Source organism: Aureococcus anophagefferens, assembly GCF_000186865.1.
Source record: "Aureococcus anophagefferens unplaced genomic scaffold AURANscaffold_19, whole genome shotgun sequence".
NCBI classification, from domain to species: Eukaryota; class Pelagophyceae; order Pelagomonadales; family Pelagomonadaceae; genus Aureococcus; species Aureococcus anophagefferens.
The window spans coordinates 154604-173755 of NW_008705579.1; the positions used below are offsets into that span (position 1 = coordinate 154604).

General features: G+C 70.7%; 7 protein-coding genes across 7 annotated transcripts; 4 read left to right on the forward strand and 3 right to left on the reverse strand.

Moving 5' to 3' along the window:
* Positions 1 to 102: 102 nt before the first annotated feature.
* Positions 103 to 2013, reverse strand: AURANDRAFT_66027 (hypothetical protein; the record flags this gene model as incomplete). The annotated part of the gene is made up of 3 exons (XM_009041239.1): positions 103 to 841; positions 921 to 1127; positions 1262 to 2013. 3 exons carry the CDS (start codon positions 2011 to 2013, stop codon positions 103 to 105), a joined length of 1698 nt encoding a protein of 565 aa, XP_009039487.1.
* A 1104-nt stretch (positions 2014 to 3117) lies between these two features.
* Positions 3118 to 4884, reverse strand: AURANDRAFT_66028 (hypothetical protein; the record flags this gene model as incomplete). Its single annotated transcript, XM_009041238.1, has 1 exon — positions 3118 to 4884. The coding sequence occupies one exon, from the start codon at positions 4882 to 4884 to the stop codon at positions 3118 to 3120; it is 1767 nt and encodes a 588-aa protein (XP_009039486.1).
* A 161-nt stretch (positions 4885 to 5045) lies between these two features.
* AURANDRAFT_66029 (hypothetical protein) lies at positions 5046 to 6578 on the forward strand (the record flags this gene model as incomplete). The annotated part of the gene is made up of 1 exon (XM_009041116.1): positions 5046 to 6578. The coding sequence occupies one exon, from the start codon at positions 5046 to 5048 to the stop codon at positions 6576 to 6578; it is 1533 nt and encodes a 510-aa protein (XP_009039364.1).
* A 1435-nt stretch (positions 6579 to 8013) lies between these two features.
* ARS6 (hypothetical protein) lies at positions 8014 to 9849 on the reverse strand (the record flags this gene model as incomplete). Its single annotated transcript, XM_009041237.1, has 1 exon — positions 8014 to 9849. The coding sequence occupies one exon, from the start codon at positions 9847 to 9849 to the stop codon at positions 8014 to 8016; it is 1836 nt and encodes a 611-aa protein (XP_009039485.1).
* Positions 9850 to 9976: 127 nt separating this feature from the next.
* On the forward strand, positions 9977 to 11836 carry AURANDRAFT_66031 (hypothetical protein; the record flags this gene model as incomplete). Its single annotated transcript, XM_009041117.1, has 1 exon — positions 9977 to 11836. The coding sequence occupies one exon, from the start codon at positions 9977 to 9979 to the stop codon at positions 11834 to 11836; it is 1860 nt and encodes a 619-aa protein (XP_009039365.1).
* Positions 11837 to 14646: 2810 nt separating this feature from the next.
* Positions 14647 to 15747, forward strand: AURANDRAFT_1138 (hypothetical protein; the record flags this gene model as incomplete). The annotated part of the gene is made up of 1 exon (XM_009041096.1): positions 14647 to 15747. A coding segment is annotated over one exon (1101 nt), but the record flags the coding sequence as incomplete, so codon positions are not given.
* A 926-nt stretch (positions 15748 to 16673) lies between these two features.
* Positions 16674 to 17537, forward strand: AURANDRAFT_66033 (hypothetical protein; the record flags this gene model as incomplete). Its single annotated transcript, XM_009041118.1, has 1 exon — positions 16674 to 17537. One exon carries the CDS (start codon positions 16674 to 16676, stop codon positions 17535 to 17537), a length of 864 nt encoding a protein of 287 aa, XP_009039366.1.
* Between the last annotated feature and the right edge of the window lie 1615 nt (positions 17538 to 19152).

The window sequence follows — 19152 nt, forward strand, 5'->3', positions numbered from 1 at the left end:
AATACGACAAGATCGAAGCCGGCCACCTCGCCGTCCTCCGCGTGCTCGCCAAGGCCGAGGCGGAACAGAGAAGAAAATCGAAATAAAACTGCGAGATCAAAACTAGGCGACGGGGATCGCGGGGCAGCCGCCCTTGGCGGCGTCGTCGGAGTTGAAGGGCGCGTCCCAGGCCTCGACGAGGTCGTCGAGCGAGACGCCCGTCGTCGCGAAGTCCGCGCCCGTGGGCATCATGCCGTCGGCGCCCAGGATCGTCCGGTAGAAGCAGCCGACCCAGCACGCCGACGAGACGTTGCGCGCCGCGCCCTTGCCGCCGCAGCCGTCGAAGCAGCCGACGGCGTCGTGGGCCTCGATGTTGGAGAAGACGGAGTCGTCGGAGCACGTCTTGTTGACGACCTTGACGACCTCGGCGACGCGCCACGTGCAGGCGCCGTCGCCGTCGCCGCACCGCGCGCCCTTGAACGTCGAGTACCACTCGCCGCCCGTCTTCTTCCAGACGTTGCCGGACCAGCAGCCCCAGGGCTCCTCGACGTACTTGTCCCACGTGCAGTCGCCGTAGCGGCCGAAGGTCTGCGAGATGTTCTCGCGGCCGACCGCGGGGCCCTCGCAGACCTCGAAGACGGGGCGCCGGCGGAAGCGGTCGTATTTGGGGCACGCGCAGATGTACTCACCCGTCGCGCAGGGCAGCCGCGACAGCGGGTCCGTGCCGTTGACGCAGATGTTGCACATGCCGTACTCGCCGAAGCGCGAGTCGACCTCGACGACGAGCTTGGAGATGACGAGGTCGCCGTCGACGACCTCGCCGTTCTCGCAGTCGCCGCTCCAGCCCCGGCCGGACGCGCACCTACCAAGGGCGACAGCGTCGGAGTGCTTCAAGTTTCGAGGAAAGCATCATCATGGTGTCTGCGGACGCTGGCGCGCACTCGACGGGCGTCACCGCGCTCTTCAGATCGAAGAAGATGTCGCCGTTGAGGTCGCTCGTGTCCATGTCGCTGGGGATGACGCCCTCGTGGAGCGGGTTCACGTGGTACAACGTGAGGTTTTCGGCATACTGCGGATCGATGCCGCGCGCCGAGGCGCCGGCGAGCAGCAGCGCGGCCGTGGCGCGCAACATAGCTCTCCGAGGCTGACTGTGGAGAAATGGCGAGCACTGCATCCTCGAGGCAACATACGACGTTGAACTTGCGGAGCTCGTACTTCCAGGACTCGAGCGAGTGCAGCACCTTCGCAGCGAGCTGCCACATTGAGCCGAGTACTTTGTTACAGCCGCTCCCAGGCGAGGATGGTGGCGTCGACGTTGATGCTCGCGAAGCCGTCGTCCGTGACGAAGCTGTCGCCGTCGATGAGCTGCTTCCAGCAGCGGCCGCCGCCGTCGCTCCGGCACTCGCGGAAGGCCCGGTCGATGGGCTCCGTCGCGGGCGCGGAGAGGCTCAGCACGACGCCCCCGCGGCGCACGGTCCGCGCGAGCTCCGCCGCGCAGAGGCGGAGCTGGTCGTAGGCCAGGGCCTTGTCCCGGCCGCCGGAGAGGAAGACGGCGTCCAGCGTGCCCTTCTCGAAGACGGCGTCGAAGGCGTCGTCGCCGTAGGGGAGGGACCGCGCGTCCGCGACGCGCAGGTCCACGCGATCCGCGCGCTCGTCGCCGAGGCGCGCCCGCGCGCGCGCGACGCCCTCGGGCGCGTAGTCCGACGCGGCGACGCTCGTGAAGCCCGCGTCGACGAGGCCCACCGCGGCGTCGTCGTTGCCCACGCCGGGCACGAGCACGCGCGCGGCGCGGTCGGGCACGAGCTCAAGCCACAGCGGCTCGACGTCGGCCCAGTTGCAGTACCACGAGAATGCCGCCTCGTCCGCGTAGACGCCGTCCCAATAGCTCTGCCGGCCGAAGCGCGACTCGGCCTCGGACGGCTCCGGCGCGACGACCGGCGACGCGCGCCGCCGCACGGCTCGTCGACGCTGCGCAGCTGGTCCAAAGGACGCGCAGGGCAAGGAGAGGAGAATGAGGGCCGCTGGTAGCGCCATCGTGGGTGCGCGCGGCTTCAAACGCGTCGAATTAGGGCATGTAAACGCGCTGCAAATGGCTCTCCATACGGAATTGCCACAGCAAAAAAAAATTTCAAGCAAAGGCAGAGCATGGACGCCAGTCTTATGCTGGCCTAGCTCGCCACGTTTGTCCTCCCGCGGTCCCTCGCCGGCGAGGCCGACGCCTTCGTGCGTTACCTCCTCATGCTCTACCCCTTCACGCCAGAAACGGCACCCACGCGCCTGCGCGTGCCCAACGACAACTCGTGCCTCTTCTACGCCGTGGCCTACCTCTGCGACGAGTCGCTCGACGAGACGGCCGCCACGACGGCCGCCAAGGCGGCGGAGCTGCGCGGCGTCTGCCGCGACGCGGCGGCGGCGGACCCGGACCCCGCGACGCGCGCGCTCATCCTCGGCCAGTCCGTCGAGGACTACGGGCGCTGGATCATGGTCGACCACAACTGGGGCGGCGAGAGCGAGATCCTGGCGCTCGCCGCGCACTACGGGCGCCGCGTCGCCGTCGTGAGCGCCGACGCGCTGCTCACGTACGGCGACGCCGGGCCGACGTGCTACCTGCTCTACACGGGGACGCACTACGCAGGGCAGCAAAAGGGTGATTCAACGTCGCTTCAATGTGAGTGTTCCGCGCGCGCGCGTTCCGAAAAAAGCATCCACGCTTCGAGGCCGTTCCGAGAGATGATCGCTCGTCCAAAAATCAGCCAAAACGAGTGGAAAACGGCCGAGATATGAGCCTTTGAAGTTGGGAATTTCGCACCCTTTTGCTGCCCAGGCACTACGACTGCCTCCTCGGCGCGGGCGGCGCGCGGTCCTTCGACGGCGGCGCGCCGCCCGACTTCGAGGCCGCGTGCAGGGCCGTCGCGGAGGCCGCGCGCGCGAAGGCCGCGAAGCGCGACGCGTCGGAGGTCATCTACCGCGTCAGGTGCGGCGGCTGCGGCGCCAAGTTCGTCGACGCCGCGGGCTTCCAGGCGCACTGCGCCGAGGTCGAGCACGACGACGACTTCTGCTACGAGTGCGACGACATCTTCGAGGCCGTCTACGACGACGACGACGACGACGACGGCGCGGCGTCATAAAAAACGCGGGTTAGTCGCGCATGCGGCGGGCGACGTCGGCGAGCTTGGCCTGGGCCCGCGCGTGGAGCCGCTGGGCGCCGCGGAAGTAGGGGAGCTGGAGGTAGAGGAAGAGGAAGATCTCGAGGTGGGAGCGGAGCGGGACCCAGGCGTGGATCCGGTGGATCGAGTCGTTGAGCAGGAGCGCGTCCCGGAGGCCCACGGCGGCCCAGAAGGCGAGGTAGCGGAGCATCTTCGCGTCGCCGAGGGCCGTCGCGCGCGGCGCGCGCACGCAGCGCAGCGTCGCGAGCACGGGGACGCCGAAGCCGACGGCGACGGCGCCCGCGCGCGCGACGGGCCCGACGGTCATGGCCGCGAAGCAGCCGACGGCCGCCGCGCGCCAGCCGTCGGCGTCGGAGGCGACCTCGGCGACGTGGTCGCGGAGCCCCGCGTAGCGGTCGCCGAGCGCCGTCTCCAGCAGCGTGCCCGGCGCGAGCGTCGCCGCGCCCGCGCGCGCGAGGTTCGTCGCGCGGCGCCACCACTCCGCGTCGCCGCCGCGCCGCGCGCTCCGCGGCGACGGCGGCGGCGGCCGGTCGTCCGGCGGCGCCCAGCGGCCCGCGATCGCGGCGAGCGCGGCGAAGGCGAGCTCGGGCCCGCGGAGCGCGCCGAGGCTCAGCCAGACGAGCGCCGCGCCGCGCGCCTCGGCGCCGGCCGCGGCGACGGACCCGAGCTTCGAGGACCGGAAGTCCGACGGCGCGAAGGGCAGCGCGTGCGCGGCGCCGCGGCAGAACCAGCACGCGCCGACGACGGCCCAGAACTTGAGCTGCGCCTCGACGGCGCGGCGCGCGTCGTCGGCCGCGAAGCGCCGCCGCAGCGTCAGCGTCCGCTCCCGCGACGCCGCGACGTCCGCGGCGCCGGCGATGGTCGTGCGCCGCACCTTGGGCTTGGGCTTGCGCTGCCGCAGCTGCTCGCGCGTCCGGTAGTAGACCGCGGCGGCGCCCTCGGGCTCGTCGCGCGCGGGCGACGCGGGCGGCGACGCGGGCGGCGACGGCGGCGGCGGCTCCGGGTTGGGCTCGTCGCTCTGCGCCGCGGCCCACTTGCGCAGGGCGGCGTCGGCGCCGTAGAGCCGCGCGACGAGGACCAGCGACGCGAGCCGCGGCGACCGGAGGACGCCGCCGAACCGTTCCGGGAACGCGCGGCGGCCGCCGAGGACCGCGGCGACGTAGAGCGCGTGGGGCAGCGCCGAGGCGGCCACGCGCGACTTCTCCGCGAGCTTCTTGAGCGCGCTCGCGTACGCGCGGCGCGCCTCGAGGACTCTGGCGTCGTAGGCCCGTCGCGCGGCGCCGAGCTTCGCGGCGACGGCCCTGAGCGTCTCGCTCGTGCGCACCCAGCGCCGGAAGCGCCAGAGCGCGTAGAGGAACAGCAGGACGCCGACCTCGGCGAGCTGCCACTCCTCGGGCTGGCGGCGGAAGAGCGCGACCGCGCGACGGGCCGCGGGCACGACGACGAGGCCCGCGAGCGCCCACAGCGACGCGAGGAACCGCGCGAGGCTAGCGACGACGTCCTGGCTCGCCGCGGCGACGTCGCGCACGTAGTTCGCCTGCGCCGGGTCGAGCAGCGCCAGGCCGTCGTCGAAGCGCAGCACCGCGGCGTCGACGAACAGCAGGTACCGTTCCTGGGCCCAGCCGGCGGCCGCGGCGGCCGCGGGCCCGCATTTCTCGAGCAGCACGGCGTAGAGCGTCGCGGCGTTGCTCGCCGCGGCTGCGGCCGTCGTCGTTGTGGATGACACGAGCGTGCTCATGCTGCGGATTTGAAGCTACAGTAGTTCATCGCGCGAGCTCTTTGTGGCAAGACGTTGGAGCTCGTGTTAACGGCGCCATGGGCGCCGAATGGGCGTGGCAGGAGAAGCAGCCCCACCGATCGGTGCCGATAAATTTTGGCATGGAGGAGGCCTAAGAGCCAATGTGTGTGGCGCGCCGCTCGCCGTGGCTCGTCGCCGCCGCGGCGTGGGCCCTGCGCGGCGTCGACTCCGGCGAGGCGGCCTGCGGCAAGGTTTTTATTTATGACCTGCCGCCGGCCCTCTACGACCTCCGGTGGCGGCCGTCGCCGACGCCCGGCGCGACGCCGCGCGAGCGCCTGGCGCCCTTCGCGTCCGTGGAGGAGGTCTTCGGCAGCGAGCACGTCGAGAAGTCGCGGTCCTGCGAGGGCCTCGACGACCACGCCTTCGAGAGCCTCTACGCGACGGAGCAGTGGGGCGCGGCGGAGCAGCTTTTGTACCGCGCGGCGACGAGCGGCCGGTGCCCGCGGACGCTGGACCCGTCCGAGGCCGACATCTTCCTCGTGCCCGTGCTCCCGAAGGCGAAGAGCGGCGGCGGCTGGGTCGCCGCCTGCAACGCGACGGGCGCGGATGAGCGAAGTCTGGTAAAGGCGCTGCCGCACCTGAACGAGCGCACCGCGCACCGCCACGTCATGGTCGTCGCCAAGGGCCTGGCGAGCGCCAAGACCTGCGACTGGTTCCTCGAGCCCAGGACGCTGCTGAAGCGCGCCGTGCGGGTGGCCTACAGCGCCAAGGTCATGCTCCCAAAATCGGACTTCGACGCGGCGCGGACGAAGCCGCGCTACGGCCCCGCGCACCTGCCCTACGTGCCCCGGAGCGCCGTCTACTACGACCGCACGCTCCCCGCCGGCGACGAGCTGCGCGCGGAGCTGTTCGTCGCGCCGAATTTGGTGTCGATCCCCTACGCCACTTCGGTCCACGGCGCGGCGGCCGCGGGCGACGTCGGCGAGCGCGCGCCCTGGAGCCGGCGCCACCACCGGAACCTGCTCATGTCCTTCCAGGGCAAGTTGGGGCGCGAGGCCGGGTCGCACCGCGGCGCGACGAACGGCACGTTCATCGTCGACAAGCACTACGGCGCGGCCGTCCGCGCGCGCGTCGTCCAGATCTGCGAGGCCGCGCCGGAGAACTTCTGCCACGTCGATTTGATCGCTTACCGCGAGCGGTCCAAGTGTTTCCTGGGTCTCGGCACGACGTCCTTCCACCCGGAGACGATGGAGCTCGCGAAAGCCAAGTCCGTCTTCTGCCTCGAGCCCCTCGGCGACTCGCCCTACCGCAAGTCCATCTGGGACTCGCTGAGCCTCGGCTGCATCCCCGTCGTCTTCTCGCTGTACAGCGAGATCACGGCGCCCTGGCACTGGGGGCCCTGGCGCAACGCCTCGCGCGTCTACGTGCCCGAGGCGCGGCTCAACGACGACGCCTTCGACCTCGTGGACCACCTGCGGAGCATCCCGGAGGCGGACGTCAAGGCCATGCAGGCGACCATCGCCCACCACGCGCGGTCCATCCAGATCGCCGTCGACGACGTGCCCCACGACGCGTTCGAGACCCTCGTGCGGCGCCTCGTCGCCGAGGTCGAGGCCCACGAGGCGTCGCCGGGCTTCCCGGCGCCCTTCGACCCGGGCGAGACGGGCCAGTGGCTCGACGTCGGGACGCACTAACGCGATTTCACGGTCGTCGAAGAAGACGGTGAAGGACTCGTTGAAGCTGAACTTCAATGAAGGTATTAGTAAAAAGCCAGAAATGTTCATTGCGATCGAGAAGTCGGGCAGCACGTGCGATAGGCAGCCCCAGAGTGCATGATGGGTGCATTGTAGCTCTGCGTCGGTGTGCCGGCGGCCTGTGCCTTCTCGGAGGGCACAGACGCACGGCGCGCGACGTCCAACCTTCGCTGCATCGATGCGTTCGGCGCTGCGGCGCTGCCTCGCCCTCGCGTGCGTCGTCGCCGGCGGCGGCGCCGACGTCGCGCACCTCGAGCGCCTCGAGCGCCTCGAGCGCCTCGACGCGTGGCTCGCGTCGAACACGTCCGCGGCGCCGCCGGCGCACTGGGCCGTGACGGCGCCGTCGGACGTCCGCGCGGGCTCGGGCTTCGTGCTCGAGAGCGGCCAGAAGCAGGTCGTCGCGTCGCAGCTCACCGGGGCGAGCGGCGCGCAGGTCATCGTCAAGGCGCTCCGCAAGGCCGCCGGGCCCTTCGCCTTCGGCGACCGCGCGAGCGACATCGCCTACTTCGAGCTGGTCTACCTCGAGTACCTCCGCGGCGCGCCGGGCGTCCCGCTCCTCCACGGCGGCTGGGAGACGCGGTCCCACGTGTTCTGGGTGACGAGCCACGACGGCCTGCCCACCGCCACGGGCAAGGGCACGCACGCGCACCCCATGCGCCAACCTGCGCCCCCCGGGGGCCGTCCCGCGTCGCGCTCGAGGCGCCCGCCCCCCAAAAAGGTACTACCTCGCGGACTACGACCGCCGCGCCACCGAGGAGCCCGTCGCCCTCGCGATTGCCTGGCTGCGCTGCTTGCGGTCCTTCGGCGAGCGCGGCGGCTTCGTGCTGACGGACTTCAAGCCGGAGCAGTTCACGCTGGACTCGCGCGGCCGCATCTCGCTCGTCGACGGTCCCGCGCCGAACGCCGGCGACGTCGCGGCGTTCGCGCGGCGCCACTTCGACGGCTGGCGCGGCCCGGCCCCGCCGAGCCACATCGCCGTCGCCGGCGCGCCGCCCCCGGCGCAGCCGGACCTCGAGCCGGGCGGCCCGCGGCCCTGCGGCGCCGCGGGGCCGACGCTCACCTGCGCGGCGCGGTCGCACCAGAACCACCACGGCTGCCGCTACGCCGACTGCGCGAACGCGACGGGCGCGCCCGAGCTCGCGGCCTGCGAGGCGGACGGCGCCTGCGCGCGCTTCGACTGGCGCGCCCACGTCTTCGACGCGGCGACGCGGTCCTGGATCTTCCCGCGGATCATCTCCCTCGCGCGCGACCGGGGCGCGGCGAAGCGGCTCAAGAAGCTCCTCGGGCCCATGACGGCCCGGGACCCGCGCGACCGGCCACAATTCTCCGCGCTCCTCCGGGACCTCGCGCCCTAGTACAACGGTCGAAACACAGGTTACTTGCCGAAGAGGAGGCTGAAGTGGTCGCACAGGTCGCCGACGTCGCTCGCCGCGGCGATTTCCGGCGTGAGGTAGCCCGCGCTGTCGAGGTCCAGCTCGAGGAGCCCGGACGTCTCCGCGAAGGCGGCGGACTCGGCCCAGGGCGCGAGGAAGAGGCTCGACTGGCCCGAGGCGACCGCGTTGGCCGTCATGCCCGCGAGGCACCCGTCCTCGTCCATCGAATCCGCGGGCGCGGCCCGGGGCCGCAACTCGTCGAGCGCCGCCGCCAGGCCGGCCACGAGCGTCGCGGCGAGCTCCGGCTCGGCGTCGACGAGGTTCGTCGTCTCCGTCGGGTCCGCCTCGAGGTCGAAGACGTAGGTCCGCTGGCCGTCGCACGCGCACTGGCACATGGCGTCCGTCGTCGCCGCGTCGCACCAGGGCGCGTTCGTGAGCAGCTTGTAGCGGCCGTCGCGGTAGGCGGCGACGACGGACGTGCCCGCCGAGTCCCAGGACGCGTCCTCGCTAAAGTCCGCGACCGTCGCCGCGTAGACGAGCCGCTCGCGCGTTTTCGCGTCTTCGTCGCCCGCGAGCACGGCGCCGGAGAGATCTAAGCCGCTCACGGCGTCGTAGCCCCCAAAGGCCGCGCCGAAGAGCGTCGGCGCGACGTCGGAGACGTGGACGATGCCGCCGTAGGCCGCGCCGGCCGTCGCGCGGAAGCGCGGGAACGACGCGCCGGCCCAGAAGAACGCGGGCACCCGGACGCCGCCCTCGAAGAGCGTGAGCTTCTCGCCGCGCAGGGGGTAGTTGGACCCGCCGAAGCCCGTGAGCCCGCCGTTGTCGCTCCCGAAGAAGAGGAGCGTGTCGTCGGTCATGCCCGCGGCGTCGAGCGTTTGGAAGAGCGTCTCGAGGGACCGGTCGACGACGAGCAGGGCGCCCGCGGCGAGCTGGCGCTGCTCCGTGTAGTCGCCGGCGTCGAGGGGCGCCACGAGCGCCTTGTACTCGTCGTCCTCCTCGAAGTTCTTCGGGAGCGTGATCGCCGTGTGGATCGCGTTGTACGCTAGATACAGCAAGAGGCCCTTCGCCGCCTCGTGCGCCGCGGCGACGGCGGACGTCGCCGCGGACGTCCAGATGTCCGTGGCGTACGTGTTCTGGTAGTCGTAGGACGGCGCGTCGCCCTCGAAGAGGTCGTAGACCGGTCCGCTCGACGTGAATTCCGCCATGTGCGTCGAGTAGTCGGTCATCATGTCGCCGAGCATGCCCGTGAACGTGTCGAAGCCCCGCGCGAGGGGCAGGTAGGCCGCCGTGCTGTGGCCCACGTCCCACTTGCCCACGCAGGCCTTGTGGTACGCGCCGGGCCGCGCGTCCTCGATCAACGCGGGAAGCGTCTTCGCGTTCTCGTCGAGGCCCCAGGCGCTGTCCCAGACGACGGTACTATAAACGCCGAGCTCCACGGCGTGGCGGCCCGTGAGCAGCGCCGCCCGCGACGGCGTGCAGCTCTGGTCCGCGTAGTAGTTGGACAGCACGACGCCGTCGGCCGCGAGCCGCCGCGCGAACGGCATGGCCGCGCCGAGGTCCGTGCTCGTCCAGGGCGCGTCGTTGTAGCCCATGTCGTCGAGCAGGGCGATGACGACGTGCGGCGCCTTGCTCGCCGCCGGCGTCTCCGCGGCGGCGGCGAGGGACGGCGCGGCGGGCGCCGGCGCGCTCAGCAGGCGCCGCGTCCCGTCGAGGGCCAGGGCGGCCGTGGCGCCGGCCATGAGCACGCGGCCGAGGCGCGACGACCGCCGCGTCCGCTCGATGAGCGGCGTCGCCTCCGTGTCCGGCGCGGCCGGGGCGGCGGAGGTCTCCATCAGCATCGGGGCTGCGGAGAGAACCGAACGAATTCGATACATCTTTGGCTTGGAAGCACCCAAGGGTTCAACGAGATGGCGAGTTTGCGCTGAGGTAAAAGCAGAGCTGCCGCGCGCCGGCGACGTCGTCATTATGGCGCCGTCGCGAGCCAGACCACCGCCGCCGGCCGGCAACAACATCGTCCTCTGCGCCTTATGCCTCCTGCTGGGCCTCATCGGCGGTTTCACCTTCGGCCACGTGCACGGCCTGCACGGCTGCGCCGCCGCCGAGGCGCCCCTGGCGAGCCGGCTGCGGGCGGCGGCGGCGCCCTGCGACGGCCCCTTGGCCTGCGGCGGCGTGCTGCGGGAGGCGAACGAGACGCGGCGCGCGTTGGACGCCGCCATGGCGCGGCTCGGCGCCGTCGAGGCCAAGGCGGAGGCCGCGGAGGCGCGCCACTCGCTCAAGGCCGGCGGTTGCCCGCCGTGCGAGGGCTCCGCGGAGGAGCAGATCGCGCACGCCGAGGAGCTCGAGGCGGAGATCGCGGACCTGCACGCCGCGGCGGCGCGGGCCCAGGAGGGCGGCGCGTCGACGATGAGCCTGCAGTCGACGCAGTGGAAGACGGCGCGCGCCTTCGACCGCAAGGAGCTCTGGGACCGGACGCTCACGGGCTTCCCCTACGTCATGGGCGCGACGCTGAGCCGCGGGGGGCTGCTCTTCACGAAGAAGAACAACAACGGCAGCCTCGACGGCGCGCTGAAGACCTGCAAGGAGGTCGACGTCGTCGTCGCGTCGAGTTCCCCCGACGTGTGCCTCGCGGTCTTCGATTCAAGGCTGCCCATCTACACGATGATGCGCCTCGACAAGGCCGGCGGCACGTTACTGGAGGCGGAGCGCAAGAAGCAATCTCCGAAGCTCCACCAGCATCCCGGCGCCGCCGCGTACGCGCCCGAGCGGCTCGCGTCGCGCGCGCTCGTGCTGAGCCAGGCGGACACGCTGCCCAAGATGTACAGCATCAAGGAGGCGCTCGCGACGACGGCGGCGTTCGCCGGGAACGTGCCCGGCCTGCTCCAGAAGGTGCGCGGTCTGATCAAATCGCGGAAGATCGCGGCGAGGCACGACACCGTCGTGGTGATGGCGACGAATTTGGGAACGCTGGACCTCGTGGCGAACTTCGTGTGCTCCGTCGCGTCCGTGCCGGAGCTCGAGCCGACGCTCGCGTCCGTCCTGGTGTTCGCCTCCGACGGCGGCACGCGCGACGCCGTCGAGAAGCTGGGCATCGCGGCGTTCTCCGACCCGGCGCTCGGGGACCTGCCGAGCGACGCGGCCAAGGTCTACGGGGACCGGTCCTTCGTGCGCATGATGTGGCTCAAGGTGACGTCCGTCTACCTCGTGCTGAGCCTCCAGCACAACGTCCTGTTCCAGGACGCGGACGTCGTCTGGTTCCGCGACCCGCTGCCGTACTTTGCCGAGATCGCGGACGACCAGGTCGACACGTTCTGGATGGACGACGGCGCTAGGAGCTCGCGCTACACGCCCTGGTACGCCAACAGCGGCTTCTACTTCCTGCGGGCCAACGAGCGCGTCGTCTTCTTCATGCACCGGCTCCTCATGTCCTACGACGTGATTTTGGCGGTGCGGTCGCACCAGCACGCGCTCATCATGCTCCTGACGGACCTCATGGCGAAGCACGGGCTGACGGCCCAGCTCCTGCCGAACACGGACTTCCCCCAGGGCCAGGTCTTCCACCACAAGAAGGAGATCATGAAGGACTTCGTCGCGGGGCGGCGGAAGCCCTACGTCTTCCACATGTGCTGGACCGCGTCGCGCGTCGACAAGCTCCGCTACCTGAAGAACATCGCCCTCTGGTTCCTCGACCCGAGCTGCCCGGAGGACTCCTGGGCCAACGCGTCGCGCCTCGACGGCCACCACGACCGGTCCTGCTGCCTCGCGGGCGCCAAGGCCTGGACCGTGCCGACGCCCTACGCGAACGAAATCAAACTCGCGTCGAAGTGATAACTCGTGTCGTTTTTAGTGCTCTCGTGCGCTCGCGAGGGGGCAGGCGATGCGTCCTCTCGATTCGGTGGCCGTTGGAGGCTCGTTGTTGCCGATGTTTTCCCTCCGGCGATGCAATATATTCACACTGAAACTCCCACCAATCCTGCTTGGCCGCTCGAGCGCCTCCTCAGCGGTCGGTGCCGCGGCGCCTGAGCCCGCCCTGGTCGCAGCCCGCGGGCGGCGCCGTGCCCCGCGCGAGCGCGGTCGCGAGAAGCAAAAGGGGCCACAACTCCAAAAAGAAAAAAGGGCTGCCCCGGGGCTCCCGTCATGGGCGCGTCGGCGTCGTCCCCGAAGACGGCGCGGCGCAGCCTCTTCTCCCGCGGCGAGAAGAAGCCGCCGAGCCCGGCGCCCGCGCCGGCCGCGGAGGACAAGGCCGCGGAGGACAAGGGCGACCGGCGCGGCAGTTTCGACTCGTCGATGCCGAGCCCGTCGCTCCAGCCCAAGGTGCCCGAGTTCGCGAAGCACCACGAGGCCGTCTGCGACCGGAGCCCCGAGTCGCCGCCGCGGAGTTTGTTGATCGAGTCGCGGGAGGAGGCGACGGAGAAGATGCTGCAGCTGATCCTGTGCGACCGCCACGAGAGCGCGCTCTTCGAGCACTTCCTCCACGGCCAGTACCGCGTCGAGCTCTATTATTTCTTGCGGGCCTGCGAGGCCTTCGAGGCCTTCGCGGCCAAGTGCATCTCCATGTCCCCCGACGAGAGCCGCAAGGGCGTCATGGGCCAGACGGACAACCACCACGCCCTCGCCAAGGGCACGGAGGTCTACGAGACCTACCTGACGCCGTCGTCGGACTACTGCGTCCACCCGGCTCCCGCGCACGCGACGATCGTCGCGCAGCGCCTGGACAACGGCGCCGTGCCCGTGACCCTGTTCCAGATCCCCAAGGCCGCCGTCGCGCGGACGTTGGCGACGGAGTACCTGGAGCTCTTCGCGGACTGCAGGGCAGGAAAAGAGAGCGAAATTCCCAATTTCAAAGGTTCCTATCTCGGCCGCTTTCCACTCGTTTCGGCTGATTTTTGGACGAGCGATCATCTCTCGGAACGTTCTCGAAGCATGGATGCTTTTTCCGGAACGCGCGCGCGCGGAACACTCATGTTGAAGCGAACTTGAATCACTCTTTTCCTGCCCAGGCGGACTGGATCCAGACGGACGAGGCGAAGCAGCTCGCGGACCGGCAGCACGCGCTCGGGTCGCCCGACCGGCGCCAGTCCGACGCGACGGACACGACGGCCTTCGACGAGACCTACGCCATCGACCGCTTCGGGAACCGCGTGCGGCGCAAGGACTCGACGTACTCGGAGACGGGGCCGCGCGACTCGTTCAAGCGCAAGGACTCGCACGACGGCCGGCGGCGCTCGTCGGCCTTCCGCGAGTCGTTCCAGAATTTCCGCGACTCCTTCAAGTCGACGACGTCGTCCTACTTCGACCCGGGCGACGACGAGCCCGCGAAGGAGCGCGGCTTCTTCGGGGCCGCGCGCCGGTCCTACATGGCGGGCCGGAGCCAGAGCCGCGAGGCCCAGCCCAACGAGGCCGCCGTCGTCCGCCACAACTCGTCCTTCCGCGCCGACGACGGCCCGCTCCCGCCGCGGTCGAACTCGTCCTTCCGCACCGACGACGGCCGGTCGAACTCGTCGTTCCGGTTGGACCCGGACACGCGGTCCTCGTCGTTCTCGACGGCGCGCCACTCGTCCTACTCCGACTTCTCCTCCCAGTCGCGCGACAGTTTGTACGATTCGTTGGACTCCTGCGACCCGGAGCGCTTCGCCGCGGAGTACAACGACGACGGCGCTTCGCCGACGAAGAGCCGCGGGTCCTTCAAGGGGCCGCCGCGCGGCTCCTTCAAGGCCGGCGACCGCGGCTCCTTCAAGGGGAAACTGCCGCCCATCGCCGACCCGCCGACGTCCGACGCGCGCAACGGCGGCCTCAAGCCCGTCGACATCCCCCGGCGCGGCAGCCGCGACGGCCGCCGCTTTTCGGACGCGAAGCCAAATTTGGAAGTATTCCTCGAGGCCAAGGAGGACAGCCACGACTCGCCGCGGCCCTCCCGGGAAGTCATGCCGCGCCGGGCGTCCGCGGAGATGGTCGCGCGGAAGCGGTCCGAGGAGTCCGACGCGAACGCGCCGGACTCGGACTCGCTCCCGTCGCCGCGCGCGGACCCGAACGCCGAGTCCGACGAGGGCAAGGCGCCGAGCGAGTGCGTCCGCCGGGCGCCGGAGTAAACCCCTTAGTAGCACGCGCGCGCGCTGCGGGCGGCCGGTCTTCGGGCTCCCTACGGCTCGTTGACCGGACTTGCAGAGCATCGTTAACCTACGAGCCTGGCGATTATGGCCTCCGAAGAAGCTTGCGAAGCGCCGATGACGGAGCCCAGCGAAGCATCGATGCCGGCGGATACGAAGCCGCAAAAGGAAAAGGTCGTGCTATTATTCCCCGACGGCGCGCCGCCGGAGACCGCGGACGCGACGGCCGCGCGCCTCGACGCGCTCAAGGCGAAGCACATCCAGCCCATCAAGCGCGAGTACCTCGTCGACACGTCCGCCGGCGGCGGCGACGCGCGCGAGGAGAAGAGCGGCCGGGGCCAGAACAAGAAGCGGCCCGTGGAGAAGCCGCCCGCGGAGGCGCGGACGGCCGGCGACCCCGCGGGCCTGGCCGACGAGACGAGCCGCGTCCCGTTCGACGTCCAGCTCGCGCTGCGCAAGCGCGAGTACAAGTTCCTCACGGCGCGGGGCGCGACGGAGGCGTCGACGGCCAGCGCGCCGCCCCTGCTCAAGGAGCGCAAGCTCGTGGACTTTTCCGGAAAGGTCTACGTCGCGCCGCTGACGACGGTCGGCAATTTACCGTTCCGGCGCGTGTTAACCAAATACGGCGCGGACATCACCTGCGGCGAGATGGCGCTGTGCCCCAATCTGAACGACGGCCAGTCGTCGGAGTGGGCGCTGCTGCGGCGCCACAAGGACGAGAAGTGCTTCGGCGTCCAATTATCGGCCGCGCACGGCGACCAGTTCGGCCGCGCCTGCGAGGTCGTGGACAAGTACGGCGACGTCGACTTCGTGGACCTGAACATGGGCTGCCCCATCGATTTGGTGTGCTCCAAGGGCGGCGGCGCGGCGCTCATGCGGCGGAACAAGAAGGTCCGGAGCATCTTAGAGATGGGCCTCGAGCGGCTGTCGGTACCGATGACGCTGAAGATGCGCACGGGCTGGGACGAGGACCCGAAGCTGGCCCACACCATGGCGGGCTACGCCCAGGCCTGGGCCCACGAGCTCGGCCCGGGCTCCGTCGCCTGCGTCTTCGTCCACGGCCGGAGTCGGACGGCGAGGTACTCGCGGGCCGCGAACTGGGCCTACGTCGAGACCGTGGCGAGGTGCCAGGACGACGCCATCCCGAAGCTGCCCATCATCGGCAACGGCGACATCATGTCCTACGCCGACTGGGAGGAGAAGCGGAAAACGGCGCCGTCGACGTGCGACTGCGCGATGCTCGCGCGCGGCGCGCTCATCAAGCCCTGGCTGCCGACGGAGCTCCACGAGAAGCGGGCCTGGGACATCTCGGCGTCGGAGCGTTTGGACATCCTCCGCGACTTCGCCAAGTTCGGCCTCGACCACTGGGGCGCGGACGACTGCGGCGTCGGCCGCTGCCGCCGCTTCCTCCTCGAGTGGCTCTCGTTCCTCCACCGCTACACGCCCGTCGGCCTCCTCGAGCGCCTCCCCCAGCGCATGAACGACCGCCCGCCCAAGTTCGTCGGCCGCAACGACCTCGAGACCCTCATGGCCTCCGACGACTCCCGGGACTGGGTCACGATCTCCGAGATGCTCCTCGGCAAGGTGCCCGACGACTTCTCCTTCACGCCCAAGCACAAGGCCAACTCCTACGCGGCCGCGGACACGACGGCCAAGCCCACGGACTGGGGATGAGCGTAGTAAATGTCACCCGGAATGTAAAAGGAAGCCGACGACCGCGCGCTCGACCTCCGCGCGCGCCGCGCGGCCGAGGCACGCGCGGAAGAGCGACCGCAGCGCCCGCGCGGCCCGCCCCCTGATGGCGGCGCCCGCGTTCCACAGGGCGTCGCGCCGCAGGCGGCCGACGCGGACCCTGCCGTCCCGCGCGAGCTCCGCGAGCGCCTCGACAGAAACGGCGGCCGCGATCGCGACCCAGTGGGCGTCGTTCCCGTCGGCGAGGTGCTGCAGCGTCCACATCGTGTGCGCGTACGCGGAGCCGTAGGTGCACAGCGTCTGCGACAGCTTCACGAGCCGCGGAACGCCGCCGGCCGCGACGACGGCGGCCGCGCCCGCGCGCTCCGTCGCGATGAAACGCAGCGTGTATATCAGGTGCCACTTCTCCGCCGCGTCGTCGTCTTCGAGGAGCGCCACCAGCGGCGCGACGCCACCCGCTCGGATGACCGCGGCCGCGATGCCGTAGTTGTCGTAGTCGGCGAGCCGCATGAGCGCCGCCGCGGCCCCTCGCTTGGCCTCGTCGTCGCCGGATTTCAGGTGGCGCACGTACTCGACGATCAACGCGTCGCGCCCGCGGACGGCGGCGCCTCTGCGATCATCCCGTGCGCGCACGGGTACTCGCATGAGCAACAGAAGTATACATAAGCCAGAAGTAGACCGCGCTTACGTCCGCGCTTTCGAATACATGAACGGCAACATCGGCTTAGGCTGCCCGTGGACGATGGCGGCCGCATTGCTCGCGCCTTGGACCAAGCAGTAATTTCGCCGTGGAGGCGAACTGGCAGCGGCAGTGGGCGGAGCACGACGCCGCGAATCCGCCGAACGAGAAGTAATCACATAGCATCATGGAGGCGAACTGGCAGCGCCAGTGGGCGGAGCACGACGCCGCGAATCCGCCGAACGAGAAGGACGGGCAGCAGAGCCTGCTCATCCAGAAGCTCATGCGCCTCGCCGTCGAGGTCTTCGAGCACCGCCGCTACCTGGGCACCGTCGAGGTGTCCTGGATGTTCGGCATCTACCAGGAGTCGGCGACGATCTGGATCGACGAGGCCGGCGCCGGCGGCGGGCCGGACCCCCTGCTCGACGACACGTCGAACGCGGCGAAGACGCTCCGTCAGCTCATATCGCGCATGGAGGCGCGCGCGAAGCGCTGGGACGACCCCTTCTTCGCGGAGAAGCCGTCCCGCGACACGCGCCTCGGCGCGACGGGCACCATCGGCTTCAACATTTTCGGCATCGTGGGGTGGCAGGTGTCCGTGACGTGCTCCATCTACGCGAGCACGCTCCGGCGCTACGCGGCGTCCCGGAGCCGCTGGCCGCTCGTCGAGTCGCTGGAGCGCTACCGGCCCTTCTTCCTGGCCATCGCGGCGGACGGCTACGTCGACGGCGCCGCGCTGCGGCGCGCGCTCGAGACCGGCGGCGCGCGGCTGCCGCCGCCGCTGGCCGAGGCGCCGCGCGCGACGCTCCGGGACGCGTGGCACCTCGCGGACCACGACAACGACGGCAAGCTCGACCTCGAGGAGTACGTCCTCTTCATCCACCTCGTGACCATGGCGCGCGGCGGCCTGCCCCGCGCGCTGCCCGAGAACCTCGTCCCGCCGCGCGCGCGCGAGGCCCGGGCGCCGCCGACGCCGCCGCGCGAGCCGCCGACGCCGCCGCCCGCGTCCCCGCCCGCCTCCCCGGCGGACGACATCCAGGTGGAGATCTAAGAGGTTACTGCCACGCCGTCGCGCTGGCCTCGAAGACGAGCTCGTCGTCGTCGCCGCCGTCCCCGCGCGCGGCGACGCTCGCGGCGACGCGCTCGACTTCGCTCGGCGGTGGCGCGGCGGCGATGACGGGCAAGTCCGGCGAAGGTCCCGCGGGCTTTGGGGCGCCGAGCGCGACGACGACGGGCGACGTCACGAGCGGGCTCATGTTGACGGGCCGGCCGCGGGGGCCGAAGCGGCCGACGGAGGGCGGAATCCGAACGACCGTGGGAGGGGCGTCGTCGCCGCGCCTCCACCTCCCTCCCACCCATGCTCTGGAGAGCCCGTGGGCATGGGCCTGCCGGACCGCCAGGACACGGGCGCGCGCGTCCTCGCGGGCCGTCGCGGAAGGCGACGGCTCGGAGTCGGCGGCTCCCGGCGCGCGCGACGCTTGTTCCGTCGCTTCGGGCGCCGGGACGACGACGACGGTGCGGCGCGCTTCGCGTTCCGTCGCGCGCGCGCGGGCGAGCGCCTCGCGGCGCGGCGCGCGAGGCTTGATGCGTGGCGGCGCGGGGCCGTGCTCGTCAGGAAAGTTCAGCCGCACGTCGAGGCCGAGCGCTCGCACGCGCGCGTCGTATGCCTTGGCCGCGTCGCGCTTATCGTCGAAGGTGCCGATGTACTCTTGGTAGCCGCCGCACTTGATCCGCGCCTGCCACCGATCCTTGTTCGCGGATACGCCTCGATAGCTCCGCGGGTCGGGGCCCGCGGACGCGGCGGGCGCCGCGACCGCCGCCAGCGGCGGCGGCGGCGTGGTGACGGGCTTCGGAAGCGCGACGGGCGGCGGCGGCTCGCCGCTCGCGGCGGCCTCGGCACTCCACGTCCGCAACATCCGACCCATCAACGCGTCGCAGAGCGCGGCGTCGCTCTGAGTCTCGAGGCGGTGCAGGAAGGAATCGAAGGGAGGGAGGAGGCGGTCGTTCGAAGCGGGTCTGACTATGGTCGGTTGTTTGGGAGCGGTGGCGCCGCCGTTACTTGTGCGCCGCCGCTTCGCGTGCGAGTCGTGCGAGTCCATGGCGCGATGCGCTTCGAGACTGTCTGACCGCCTCACGCTGTAATTTTTGCCTCGCAAAATCGCCACAAGGACATCTCAAAGGGCGGGCGGACTGGCAAGCGCGGCGCGATCGATCATGCCTCAAACGCGCCATCAGCAGAAGTCACATTCAGCGGCTCGCGCGCGAGAGTTGCTCGGAGCTTGCCTGCGCGTGCAGCTGCCGGCCCTGGCGGAATTCGTGCCATTGATCGAGTTTCTCGCCCTGGCCGTCACCTCTCGAGAACTGTCAGTCGAGGCGACCTCGACGCCTGTTCTGCGCGCGCTCGCCGCTCGGTGCCCGGTACTGCGGACAACGGCCGTGACGACTCGCATCGCGGAGTCGGCCGCGCCGTTGCGCGAGCTTTTGGACATCGCGTTCTTGGACAATGGAGACGGATTCCAGAAGGACCTCCCACCCATGAAGTATGAGTGCGTCGTAGAGCTCAGCCTTCGCGACGGCACAAAGATCGTCCAGTGCGGGCCGATGTGCAACTGGGACAACAACTTCGCCTGGGGCGCGGCGTGGACGAAGGTCGACATCGAACTGAC